Below are 13,416 nucleotides of genomic sequence, written 5' to 3'. Positions count from 1 at the left end.
GCTGCAATCAACCGGTTCCCTTAATCCTGGGTTGATATATCTTGACGAACGCGACAATCGACTTTACTGCTAATACAACTTTATTATCTCCCCCGTAAGTGTTTGAGGTTTATGTAGACTCGCCATCTCATCCGGGTAAGCGGTGTCTTACAAAAAACCTAGCAGTGAGCGGTGCTACAAGTCAGAATCAAAAATAAGGAATATCGGACCGATGTAAATGACCATATTAGTCAACAAACACCATGAATACCACAAACAAACGAACATAACTCCTCCTCGAGTACGCGACTGGATTCAGCGAAAACGTATCGAGTTACACGGGTCCTTCGATAGCTCAGTTGGTAGAGCGGTGGACTGTAGTGTCAAACAGCGGTAATCCATAGGTCGCTGGTTCGAATCCGGCTCGAAGGATTTTTTTAGTTAGAATTCGAAATTTTACCGCATTATGCAATATTATGACATTTTCCTTCATGTCAGGAGTTAGAAATTACGTGAGTACGCAAGAAACGTCTTTCTTCTAGCACGGTAACAATATTATGCCTCAACGATTCATAACAACGTTTATGTGCGAAGCGAGAAAAAGTTTAAGGTTACTAAATGTCGCTGCTTGACGTAATACATGAGCCTATGCATTGCCGCGTAATGTGTGACGTGTAACGTGTAACGGCACTTGTGTCGTGCATAGGATGTATCACCAACTACACATTTCTCAAAAACTAGGGACACTGCAGAATTTTTTTTGTGTTTCAGTGATTGGTTTGGAATGGCAAAACACAATACATACAAATTTTACTCAACTAAAATTTTGCAAAATTTTGTTACATGGTGTTATTTTTGGTCCATGATAAGAGAAGACTTCTCAATTCACAGATGCAAGTCATGCAAACAAAACCACTTCTGACGATTTTTAAAGTGTTGCAGCGTTGCATGATGCATGAGTAAGCTATATTTGTTCATAGTATTTTTTCATTAGCGTTTTCTTACGTCCAATACAGAATTATTGGGACTAATACGGAGCAATTGTGACTAAAATCAAAAATTAGAAAAATTGACATTTCTCAAAAAATTGGGACACTTCAGGAAAAATTTTGTTATTTCGGTAATTAGTTTGGAATACTAAAACATAGTACATGAAAATTTTCAGCCAACTACAATTTTTGCAAAATTGTTTTACATGGTGTAATCTATGAGACAGGTGTTTTTCATGAAATTCATTGCAAAGTTAGCGGTCAAGTGCCAGAGATTCTTTTGGCCAAAAATTATTTTTAGAGTTAAAACTAGTTATGACTGCCAGCAGAAGGTCGCACATTAACTTATGTTTTACATTGGTAATAAGGAGTACGCTAGTGGTTCTCAACCGGTGAGCACCGGGACATGATCGTTTCAATTGGACTGCTCAGGGGTGCCACGAGATAATGGGGCAAACGAGGTCGACGTAGAGCAAAAATTACGGAATACAAATTCTGACACTATGGCATATTCACCGGTTCTATTATTTTATCCGCTCAAGACGCGCAATGCATAGCTGGATGTGATGAGCAGCTAGAAGAATATCGTTACGACCGAGTACGGTCTCTCGATCTGGCATCCTCTCATATGTATTCCCTATCTAATGGTGTCCGATCTAGGACTCGACTGTTCAAGGCTTCCTCGCTCTTTTCATTTTCTTTCTACAATACGTTCTTGATCGGCTTTATCTCTGGGCATTCGTTGTAAGTCCAATGTACGCTCAGGGATGTGTGGTATGAAAATCTCCGCTAAACGTGCGACGCAACGGGGCGTACTAGTGCCAAGAATCAGACCTGGGTCCCCGCTGTGGAACGCCAACTCACGCACATATCATGGTGACATTTAGAAGGTGATAACTCGGACAAGTTTTTGCAACATTTTGACAGATTCCCGCAGCTTCCTAGATACTCAGACGTTATGTAGAATGGTGTTTTAAGCTGTTTGAAGGATTCTTATATCGCAACTTTTTGCAACTTTTCGCAGTTTTTTTCATGCAACTTTTGCAAGTTTTTTTTCAGATTTTTGATTCAATCAACGTTTTACTGGCAATATTTGGCACTATATGTAAATAAATCGCTTGGTCATTTCACTGTCGTTTCAATTTGAGGACCTTTCTGATATGACGTACATTCAGGCTAGACCACCGAAAATCATATTTCCATCGGGTCAACTCTTTCAGGCTATGGATTCTCTTTGAAGTCGCCAACACTAAGTTTTGCTACATTGCTTTGGATACGCATCGATTCGAGTATCTGATACCCTAATAAGTTCAAGCAAATTGTCCATAAATGCAACTTTCTAGTGCAATTTTTGTGAAAAATAAATGCAACTTTAACTGCAACTTTTGTGAAAAATAAGTGCAACTTTCTAGGAATTTGACCGCAACAAAAACTTGCCCTAGTGGTAACTAAACAATTTGTCATCACCCGGGTAATTGGGTCGTGATGTTGAGGTCTGGTAATAGTGTTGACCTTTTTTTCTCGTCACTATAGCCATAAGAATCTCGGGCTTAACAATGACATGACGGAATTAGATTATCCCTTTGTCTTTTACACTCGTCATCTTGCCAACTTTTGCACTCGGGGTAGCCAACTCGGACTCGGACTCGACCACGCAACCAGTTTGTATTACAGCGGTGCAACGTATCATTAGTTCACTACGCAGTATCCTCAGACATGAAATTCGAAGTGCTGGGGGTCCGCGAACTACGTTTCCATTTCAGAGGGTGCCGCGAGATCAAAAAGTCAGAGAACCACTGGTGTACGCCATGAATGTTTTGAAATCAAAACAGTAGGCAGTTACTAAAAGTTAGAGAACCTATGTTCTATGTGCTCGCACTTCGTTCGATAACTTTAAATCAGTGGTCACTAACTCAAGGCGGATCGCGGGACACGTTTCATGAATTCAATATCGATTTCTAATAGGCAACCACGTTTTGAAACTCTACGTCAGTACAGCGCCGCACTACCTAACATAGGCGATGGGCATAGTGACCACAAAGGAAGTAATATTTTAATAAAGGAATACTAATACAACAGAAAATCATCATCATGAATTTCCTTTTATTTTGAGCTCTGAGGTGTGAAAGACACCTGGAAAAGCTTTTCAGCGACTAAGGAATCGATATCGGGGCTAGCAAAATACGTTACTTGCTGAAAGACCATCTCCACGTAAATCTTGATCTTGTGGGGAAGTCAGTGGTTCTCAAACTTTTTAAGACATGCTTCCTTTAATGATACTGAAACATTTCGCTCCCCTTTATCGTCATATCACAAAATGCAACCAGAATGCACGCAGTCCTTAACCACCTTTACCACAAACACATTTGCAGTGAGGTTTATTTTTATGTGATATTGATCAAGTGGCAGAAACTGGGAAAACTGAATGCGTTTTATTGCCCGTTGCTTACTACAACTATCGCATTAAGCTTCCTTTATAAATTTGGTAATAGAACAAAATACTTACCACTTGTTCCAATTCCTGTTGTATTCTGCGTTGCGTAAAACGTTGTTATGCCTGTCAACATACGAGAATCATTCGGATACTGTAATCTCTGTGATCTGAGACATATATATGGCCATATTCAAACAATCGCTTAGATTGGGAGTGGTACATGACAATATTGAGTCCCACTAAATATCCGGACCAAGGGTCTTCCTATTTCCGAAAGTTATCAGATACAGAGACCCGCTGACATATTGACCCGTCTGTCGCGGATGTGCCTCTTATCATAAAAGGATTGTAAGCGATGCGGTGTGATCATAACGTTGTAATGGCCCCGTATTTAATTATAGCGTGCCAACACATGTTAGGAGCAACCTTTGATAGCTCAGTTGGTAGAGCGGTGGACTGTAGCGGCTTAGTGCGGTTATCCATAGGTCGCTGGTTCGAATCCGGCTCGAAGGACTTCATTTTAGTCATATCCAAGTCGTGTTGCATTCAAAGCAAATGGGGTTTGAAGACTTTCTTTAAACATGTTTTGAGCAATATTTTAAACGAAGGCCTATAAAAAATTGTTGTTTTTTTTTTCAAGTTTTATAATTATGCCATGACTGTTTAAATACTTTCAAAAACGTTATGTATGAGCGTACGGACGACGATTACGACCCGATATAGCCGAAGTAACGTAATCGGATTGTTGGAACTCTCGAAATAGACGCGGTTTTACTGCTATAATACGTCGATATATGTCATTGGCACGGAATGAATGTTCAATATATTTGAGAATCCTAATCCAAGAAAATCTGCATCCCCAATCTAACCCTGATTTTCCACCGTCTGGATGATGTCTTCAACAAAGTTTAGTGAGTGACATATTTAGTTTTGCTGATACAGTGTCCATTTCAATCTTGTAAAATAGAGATTTTACGAGCAAAGGGCAACATATAATATAAAACCGACGTTAAGACGTTAAATAAAATATTTATATGCTTTTTGTTCCATCCTTTTCGTTAAGAAATCTGTATATAACCTAGTACTTCACCGAAGGAAAAATTTAAATGTGTATGGTAAAATGTATAATTGCAATGGTTAGCAGAATGCAATGTAAACCCTTTCGCCTACCTGTTTCTTTTGCTGCTGCTATTCACATAATTGTTTATTTTTATCTGGTACTTTACGTGTGTGTGTGTGTGTGTGCGGAGGGGGTTGGGTGTCAGTGCCTCATCTGCCATGAAACTCACAGCACGCCACTGAATTTGTATATTTAAAACAAACCAAAATTGATTTGATGATAAAATACACTCGCCATAAACATTGACGAGTATTAATCAGATAGTCGTCCTCATTGTTCAAATTAGGGATGAAATCGATTGTCCCGATTCTTAGAACTGAGAGTAAAGTTAAGTTTGTTAGCAGCGATATTTTCATAGATTTGCTGATTGTAATTTTGGTTGAACTCCAGAAAGGAAAGGAAAGGACGTAGTTTATTTTTGTCCTTGATGTTTTTGCGGCATATACACCGACGCATGATACACATACAGGCGATCTGCGCATATGCATACCATGATTACATGATGTGCATATGCCGCTGGACAAGGAAGTGCAGATATAGCCTTTACCGCTTTCTAAGTCATGCACCACCCCTCCATGCTGTCCCAGTAATGCATGAGCGCCAAGCAGGGAAGCCATGGATACCAGTGTTACCAATCAGGTCTTTGGTCTGACCCCGGCCGGGAATCGAACCCACGACCTACCGATCAAGAAGCGGGACGCTTAACCATTACGCTATCTTGTCGGTGATTACACACGGAACACACAGAACACACAATGCTGACTGCATCATAACCAATTTTCCAATTTAACCAATTCCATCGATGGAAACCATTTATAGCAGACCTGGCTAAAGTGCGGCCCGCCAAAGGTTGTTTGGAATTCAAAACATAAAACCTGCTTTTTGAATGTTAATGCATGGACTAAAACCATAGGCTGTATCAACTGAACAGAAAATTCGTTTACTTTTAATCCTGTTCAAAGTTCATTATTACGCCACCATTACGCTGCCTACGTACCTCGCACGCCTAGTCCAGATTCAAAATGAAGTCAATGTAGCAAAGTATGAGTAGCAATTACAGTCGCAATGTAGCAAAGTACGAGTAGCAATTAAAGTCACAAGAAATCACTCTTTCCATATAGTTTAGTTCAAACCTACTTTGCTGCCATGGTCACATTGCGCATTATACGGTCTCTGTGTTCAAATTGTAACGTGGCACGTTTCCGAATCACTAATTCGTGAAACAAGTCAATCAGTGCTCGCGATTACCATATGACTTATCATATCTATCACTTATATAGGATGAACGGGCATGTCAAAGAAAGGATGCCGGAAGCTGAAATTCAAAGAAGGTTTAGTAGAGCACTAAATATTTCTTTACTGTAGACCAGGGGTGGCCAACCTTTTCGGTAAAAAGGCCACATGCACTTGAGGAAAAATTTCTCGCACCACTAGCCGCGCTAAGCGCGAAAAACTTTCGAAGTTTACAAGGACCGAACTATTCCACGCCTATGGATAAATCGATATCGAAAGCTTCGGTCAAGGCTGGCTCATGGATCTGCCAATGCGTCAGAACTTATATTTTAGTCATCACATCTCAAGTGTTGCGGCCCGCGGACAACGGGTTGGCCGGTCCTGCTGTGGAGAGAGGTAAACATTTTAGTTTGTGTCGCGCACGTCGCAAAGAATAATGATTTTAAATAAAGTCGGTCTTATGACAAAAACACGAAGACAAACACTCGGCCAAGGGAAGGCGAATTTAAAAAAAACAGCAAGTTCGCTCATCATCATGGCTGCCTAATCTGCACACTGCTCGCTGCACGCTGCGCTCTACTTTGTACTATCCCAAATACATTTAGGTTCAGTGGTTCTCGAACCGGGGGGATTAGGTCATGATTTTCCCCTACTTGTGGAAACCCCCTCATAGATGACATCATTTTTCGTTTGAAATCTGGACATTGCCAATTGGACGCCCATTTGTTTAAAATTGGAATAACTGAATCTCCTTGTTATAGTCACTGGCGATACCCCGTAACCGTCGAACACTTTTTAATATGTTGTCCAAAATATGCTTTTCGTCCTGAATTTCTTATAGATAAACGTGCGCAATTGAAAGTGAATTTTTTTTATTGCCGATTTACTCCTTGATCCTCAAATAACTCTTTATGTCATTGAAATTGTGTTATCGGGCAACCGCAATTTGTAACTTGAGTTTATCATAGTATTCAGATATTTGATTTGTTTTCTTCTGTAATCGCCTTACCCTTGTGTTCCTGTGAAACCACCTGTTATGATTTTAGTGTATCCAATTTATTCCGTTTCCGCCATTATTCATGTACAATGTTATTGGCCGTGGCGCAAAAGGCCGTCAGGCGATAAGAGTCATTCTTTATGTTTAATAAACAACAACAACAACAACAACAGATGATGTAGCTGACACAAAAGTAGTTTCTACGAACAAAGAAAACATTCGCTTTACAGTCGATAATAACCACCGATGATACCATGAATATTATGACCGGTAAAATGTTTTAACAGGTCTGGAGCCGCTCAGCGAAGGATAAACGTGGAATGACCAATATTGGACGCGCTAAAATAAAGATCTGTATAATATTCTCACCCGTTGACGTATCCGGCTGCGTACTCAAACGAGGGACTGTGGTATCTGCAAAGTTTAACAAGTGACACTTACAACATGCAACACGAGGGCGTTAAACCACATCATTCTGCGATCAATAGCGACAAAACAACATCCGAACTATACAAACAACACAGGAATGGAAGAGGCCACAAACCGTATCCAGAATATTCCGCTGTGTGATCCGTTTCTGAAAAATTGCAAATGAATAGAAACTTGTATTTTTTCCAATAATTCCATCGCATTTGACGTCAAACTTGTAAAAACTGGTAAACCATGAAGACACTTATACGTCAATGTTGAGCAGGAGCATATATGCAACGCTCGTAAAGAATGTATCATCAATTTGTCTCGATTTTGGATCGACTGATTTGGTTTTATTACAGTTTTTACTTTACGCTGTAACGCAGAGTTTAAATTCCAATTAGGGGAGATGTGGTACCGATGGATCAAAAATTGGAAAATGATCGCTGGCCCCGAAATGTTTAGCCGAAAAGAGCAGATCTTTTGCTGGTTCAGCACTTTTATAAAAGCTCTACCTATCGCGCACATACACATGAATATCCGTCTTCTCAAAAAATATTGATGGACGTTTAAAAGTTGTTGCTCGAACGTTTCATCGGTCCCCACCCGGTGGGTCCAATGGCACACGACCCGGGGACCTATGACACATATACCCTAAAAAAACTCAGATGTGACAACTTTTCTTGCTCAGTATTATAATCTAAGCTACAGCAAGCCGAAGAAGAATTTTCGGTCGCAACCGTCAAAAAATAGATTAAATATTGACGCAAATGTCGTCATAAAATCACGTTTCGATTTAGGCTCGGACTTATAAATTTGAGGGTACATACATATTGCCCGAAAATCGACAGTGTGACTTCCAATGACCTCGTTAGAGCGATAAAACATCATATGCAATTATTACATAAAGATTTTCTGTATGTAGTCATGTTTCATTTGTTTCATGATTAGTAGGCCTACGCTTGATTATTTTGCTTGATTTGGCTATTGTATCATCGGTCCCCACCCTACGAATTTTGTACATGAATCGAAAAAAATTCCACTCAAGGAAGTACTGAAAAAATAATAGGTTCCATTATATAGCCTGATACAAGCCCTAGACTTCACAATAAAAATGATTGCAGGTTTGTTCGTGTTGAAGGTTACAAAGAAAAATGTATATGTCGATCTAAATTTAGTTTACACCCCCAAAACAAAAAACATCTGTGAGAGACCCCATAGTTCGCGCACGTCGAATTTTTTTGTATGTGAGGAAAGATGTTGCCAGCATGCAATTGTAGAAAAGTTCACGGAGTGTAATCATAGAATTATCATAGAGAATTTTCAAAGTATTTTCGGTCCCAGTGATCCATCGGTACCACATCTCCCCCGTGCAGGATGTGCGGTCGCTTTCCCCATTTTTCTATCCTCAGATGGGGCGTGGCATTTTAATCGTTAGTCCCTATCTTACAACGTATATGCGAATCCCCCAGTGTGTAATTCAAGAAATGGAATATTGAATATTTGGTGGGCCTGCTCTCTTTAACGGATGAAAACGTACTTGTTGTGTCACGAACAGGATACCTCGACTTCATAATTCCTACCTAAGTGTTTGAGGTTTATCTAGATCAGAGGTCTCAAACACATGTATGCTCGCGGGCCAATTTCCTACATTTTGATGGCACCACGGGCCGTAGCACCAATAATAGGGGAATTCAATGTATTTCAAAGTGTGCCTTACTTCCGGTTTTCGAGCAGAGGCCTACTCCTGATAACTAGACTATATTGATCATGCCATTACCGAAGTCAAATAGAATCAGCGTTTAATTTTACCTACGAATGTTGGAACAGATGTGCCATTACGATAGAAATGTGCAATCGCCGAAGAATCCATAGGTGTTACAGCTGTGAAGCGGAGGCTACGACTAGTTAATATTCGCCAAATTAAATTTAAATGAACATATATAAAGATACCCAAGATTACACAGGATGTAACCAACTATGCATCGAAGGGGCAACATAATCCCAATGACGGTTGCCATACCTACCTGCTTACATATCTAAATAAGCTACGCGACCCAAGCTACGACCTTTTGATATTTTACTATTTCTCCTACCAGTTTGATAGTTTGTTCATAGTGTCCTAGATGGTGTTGACACAAGCAAGTCTCACGGCACAGGGAAATTGGTCTACGTCACACTTTCCATTTGGTCAAAGGCAATTTGACGGTAATTTCTGACCGGCTTGTCCGGCATTAAATTTGATAAAACGGATATCAATGGAAACCAACCACGGTCTGATTGCGAAAATATAAATTTTATTCTGTTCATGGCCCTGAAACTCGCCAAAATAAGCCTCGAATGTTCCATTGTAAGTGAGTTTGGTATTGTGACGCAGCCATGCTGTCTGAGGAACTCAGGAGCAATTGCACAAGAGAGTGAGAGTGTGAATGATCATTGCTCAATGCTCAATCACCTACGCAACAATGGCCAATACGCTTTCAGCTTGCGGTGCTCATCGCCTGCTCTCAGACGTCATTGCTGCGTCACAATACCAAACTCACTTACAATGCAACATTCGACGCTTATTTTGGTGAGTTCAAGGACCTCGAGCAGAATAAATGTAGATTTGTGCAATTAGTACCACGGTAGCTTTCGATTGATACCCATTTTATCAAATTTCATGCTCGACAAGTCGGTCAAAAATTACCGTCAAATAATCTTTGACCAAATGTAAAGTGTGACGTACACCAATTTCACTGAGCCATGGTATTTGCTTGTGTCCACACCATATAGGACACCACGATTTGTTGCGTGCGTGGTTGTACGAAGTCGCGGCATTCCGAGTAACAAAATTCCTTCTCTGATGTAACGTTTAACGTGACGAGTACGAGTACGAGTACGAGTAATTCTACAGAAGGTTGCGCTCAAGTCCAAACACAATTTTCAGTCACGAATCATTAACGGGTCATGTTTTATCATCATAAACAAGTGATGTCTAATAATAGTTGATCTTCCACAACGTGGCGACTTTTTTCAAGTGAAAGAGGCCTATTAGTAAAGTTTGATGAGTAGATCCAGGCTTCTGAAGTAGTTTTAGAGCGAATGTTAAGTTCTCAAATTTAAAAAAAATGGGTAGTTAAATATTGTCGAATACTTCGAAATCCGAAATGCCGTCGCGGGCCGCACAAAATGGTCTCGCGGGCCGCGTGTTTGAGACCTCTGATCTAGATTCTAGACTCTTCCCCGCCATCTCATCCGCGTAAGCGGTTTGTTACAAAAAGCCTAGAAGTGGGCCGTGCTACAGGTCGGAAAATACGGAATCAAAAATAAGTAATTTCGGCCTGGTTTAAATGACCTTAGTAGTCTACAAAGACCATGAATACCACACACAAACGAACATAATTCCTCATCAAGTACGCAATTTCATTTACGGAAAACGTGTTGATTTACGCGATGAAGGGTCATTCGATAGCTCAGTTGATAGAGCGGTGGACTGTAGTGTCAACCAGCGGTAATCAATAGATCGCTGGTTCGAATCCGGCTCGAAGAATGTGTTAGTTATAGTTCGAAATTTAACGCATCATGTACTATTATGCTTTATGTCAGGGGTCAGAAATTACGTGAGTACGCGACAAAAGTCCTTCTTCCAATAACACTGTAAAAATATTCTACCGCAACGATTTATTACAATGTGTATGCGCGAAGCGAGAAAAAGTTTAATGTTACTAAATATAGCTTTTATTGCTTAATAACCATGTGACGTAATACATGACCCTGTGCATTGCCGTGTAATGTGTGACGTGTAACGTGTAACGACACTTGTGTCGTGAACAGGATATGCCTCATCAACTCCGCGATTCCATTTACTGAAAACGTGTTGATTTGCCAAAATGAGGGCATTGCCGTGTAACTTTACTTGCCTCAGCTACAGTGATTTTGACTAATTGCTGTTTCTCTACAGACACGGGTATGAGAGTTGTTCGTAGCCCACTGCATATCTCGGATTATTTCTACCAGAACCATAGTTATTTGCTTACAATCAATCATCCTTGATTAGCAATATTACAATCGTCTGTGTTTTACTTGTGTACAGGGATGAGTGCAGTTTATGGGACTATCGACGATCTGTGCGAAGCGGTTTTTCTTGCAAAGTGATTTTGTATTGCTCTAGACCAGAGTCACTTTCGCGGGGACCAATAGCACGATACCTCTATTCATTGTAATAATCTACTAGACAGGTGTTTTTAGAGAAATTCGATGCAAAGAAAGCTCTAATTGGACTGCCCAATGGTTCTGCGGGAGGATGTTGCAAACGAGGTCTGTGTATAGCAAAATTAGTGAATCCAAACTCTGACTATAGTCAGCTATGGCATATTCATCGGTTCTATTATTTTATCCGCTCAAGACGCAAGAGGTGCAACGCAGTGTGAGAGAACACATAGGAGAATATTGAAACGATCAAGTACATTCTGTCAATCCGGCGCCCCTCAGTTGTATTCTAGATGTAACGGTGTTCTATCTTAATCTCTCTTGTTTTAGACTTCCTCGCACCTTTAATTTTCTTTCTGCAATACGCTCTTGATCAGAGGTCTCACACACGCGGCCCGCGGGCCGCATGCGGCCCACGAGAACATTTTGTGCGGCCCGCGAAGGCATTTTTCAATTTCAAGTATTCGAAAATATAATCTAGTGTCATATATCTTTTTTTAGATTTAGGAACTTTAAGTTCACTCTAAAACTACTACAAAAACCTGAAATCTAAACAAACTTCACCATCACATGACTTCCTAAAATCTACCATGCAGCGGAAGATCGCTATTCCGTCACAGTTCTGGTTCATGATGACAAAACACGAACCGTTGATGATTCGTGACTGAAACTTGTGATTTTGTTTGGTGCGGCCTTTCGTCAAATTACTCGATTTTGGATTGACTGGGTGATAAACTAAAAATGACTCGAGTTGAGTAGGGTCGAACGTTGAAATCAGAGAAGGACTTGCCTGTCGGAGTAGTGACTTGGCAATCCTACGGACGCAAAAATCTAGGAAGCTGTCGTGGGGAATAGTAATATATCAAAAGCCCGTAGCTTGCGTTGCGTAGGATATAGAAATCTAATCTAGTCTGCATGGAAACCATTGGCATTATGTGCCCCCGTGACGTAGGCCTATACTTGGTTACATCCTGGATGTTGTTTGTTCTCTCTGTCCATGTTATTATCGGTGGCGAGTGAGATAGTGGTACGCTCCACAGTCCACAACTGTAACACCATTGGATTCTTCGGTGATTAGTCATTTCTATTCCAGGGGTTCTTAACCAGGGGTCCGTATCCCCTTCGTGGTACAAAGAACCACATCAGGGGGTACCAGATGCATTGTGGAAATTGGCCTATATGCTGTGGAATATTTTCTGTGCTAATTTATTCAACTGGGAAATATTATTCGCGCTACGCGCGTTTATGTGAATGGGCTTTCTAATTTTTAGAGGTCCCATCAGAAATTGTGTTGAAAATCAACAGGGGTCACCGGAAATCTTAATAAAAGTACAAGGGGCACGATCGCTAAAACGGTTAAGAAACAATACTATTACTATGGAACAATAATGATTATATTTAAGTTGTTATTGATCTGTTCCCAGTGGTGGCTTTTGGGGTGGGCGAGTTGGGCGGTCGCCCGGGCCTCCCTGGTTGAAGGGCCGCGCTATTCGGATTAAGCGCTTTTTTCAAGAATAATAACGAATAAACACGGAAATCCGTGTACCAAGCAAGAATATGATTCCATCATCATCAAATCTCTGCATTTGTTAGAAAAGTCCCATATCCCGATAATTATCACGTCTCTGCATGCGGTAGAATTACTTAGTTTTGATGTAGTCTATCCTTGTACACATGGAATAATAGATATGGCCAGCCCCTGGCCAACCTCGCCGTGGTGAAAGATCGATAATAATAACAGATGCTAAAGGGGGGTCTGGGGGGGGCGGACCCCCCAGAAGTTACGGTTGGATATTTATATCCCCCCCGGTAAGTCTCGCCCAGGGCCCCCGGTTCGTAGGCCCACCACTTTCTGTTCCAATATTAATCAAAGAAAACCTAACGCTGGTAACGCTGACTTTGGCAATGACAGTAACAATAGCCTACTTATCACGAGTATATCAGAAATCCCGATTAGGCTACACCGCTCACATGCTTTGATATCAGATCAATCTTTAGTGAATTCTAAAATATTCTACTTCAAATTATGGCATTTAAAAGGTCCAATAGCTGCAATATTACA

The 13,416-nt window shown here is 40.7% G+C and overlaps 1 protein-coding gene and 3 non-coding genes across 33 annotated transcripts in view; 3 read left to right on the top strand and 1 right to left on the bottom strand.

The window, feature by feature from the left end:
* The window catches only part of LOC145437839 (adhesion G protein-coupled receptor E5-like), a 138,166-nt gene that overhangs the window by 71,942 nt on the left and 52,808 nt on the right, over nucleotides 1-13,416 (bottom strand). For 21 of the 30 annotated variants that reach the window (XM_080315150.1, XM_080315162.1, XM_080315158.1 and 18 more), the window contains 3 exons: nucleotides 7,297-7,329; nucleotides 7,122-7,166; nucleotides 3,475-3,525 (listed from right to left, as the gene is read on the bottom strand). In XM_080315150.1, the coding sequence (XP_080171276.1) occupies nucleotides 3,475-3,525; nucleotides 7,122-7,166; nucleotides 7,297-7,329 (129 nt within the window). The remainder of the gene's footprint in view (nucleotides 1-3,474; nucleotides 3,526-7,121; nucleotides 7,167-7,296; nucleotides 7,330-13,416) is intronic. The other 9 variants (XM_080315159.1, XM_080315176.1, XM_080315178.1 and 6 more) reach the window with 4 other exon arrangements.
* Trnay-gua (transfer RNA tyrosine (anticodon GUA)) lies at nucleotides 324-411 on the top strand. The gene is given in 2 exon segments: nucleotides 324-360; nucleotides 376-411. It is a non-coding gene; the product is annotated as a tRNA-Tyr (tRNA).
* Trnay-gua (transfer RNA tyrosine (anticodon GUA)) lies at nucleotides 3,828-3,915 on the top strand. The gene is given in 2 exon segments: nucleotides 3,828-3,864; nucleotides 3,880-3,915. It is a non-coding gene; the product is annotated as a tRNA-Tyr (tRNA).
* Nucleotides 10,607-10,695, top strand: Trnay-gua (transfer RNA tyrosine (anticodon GUA)). The gene is given in 2 exon segments: nucleotides 10,607-10,644; nucleotides 10,660-10,695. It is a non-coding gene; the product is annotated as a tRNA-Tyr (tRNA).

This window comes from Botryllus schlosseri, chromosome 4, assembly GCF_051294905.1.
Source record: "Botryllus schlosseri isolate E-star chromosome 4, Bs_hap1, whole genome shotgun sequence".
Taxonomy (NCBI): Eukaryota; Metazoa; Chordata; class Ascidiacea; order Stolidobranchia; family Styelidae; genus Botryllus; species Botryllus schlosseri.
This window is presented reverse-complemented; position numbering and strand designations above follow the sequence as displayed.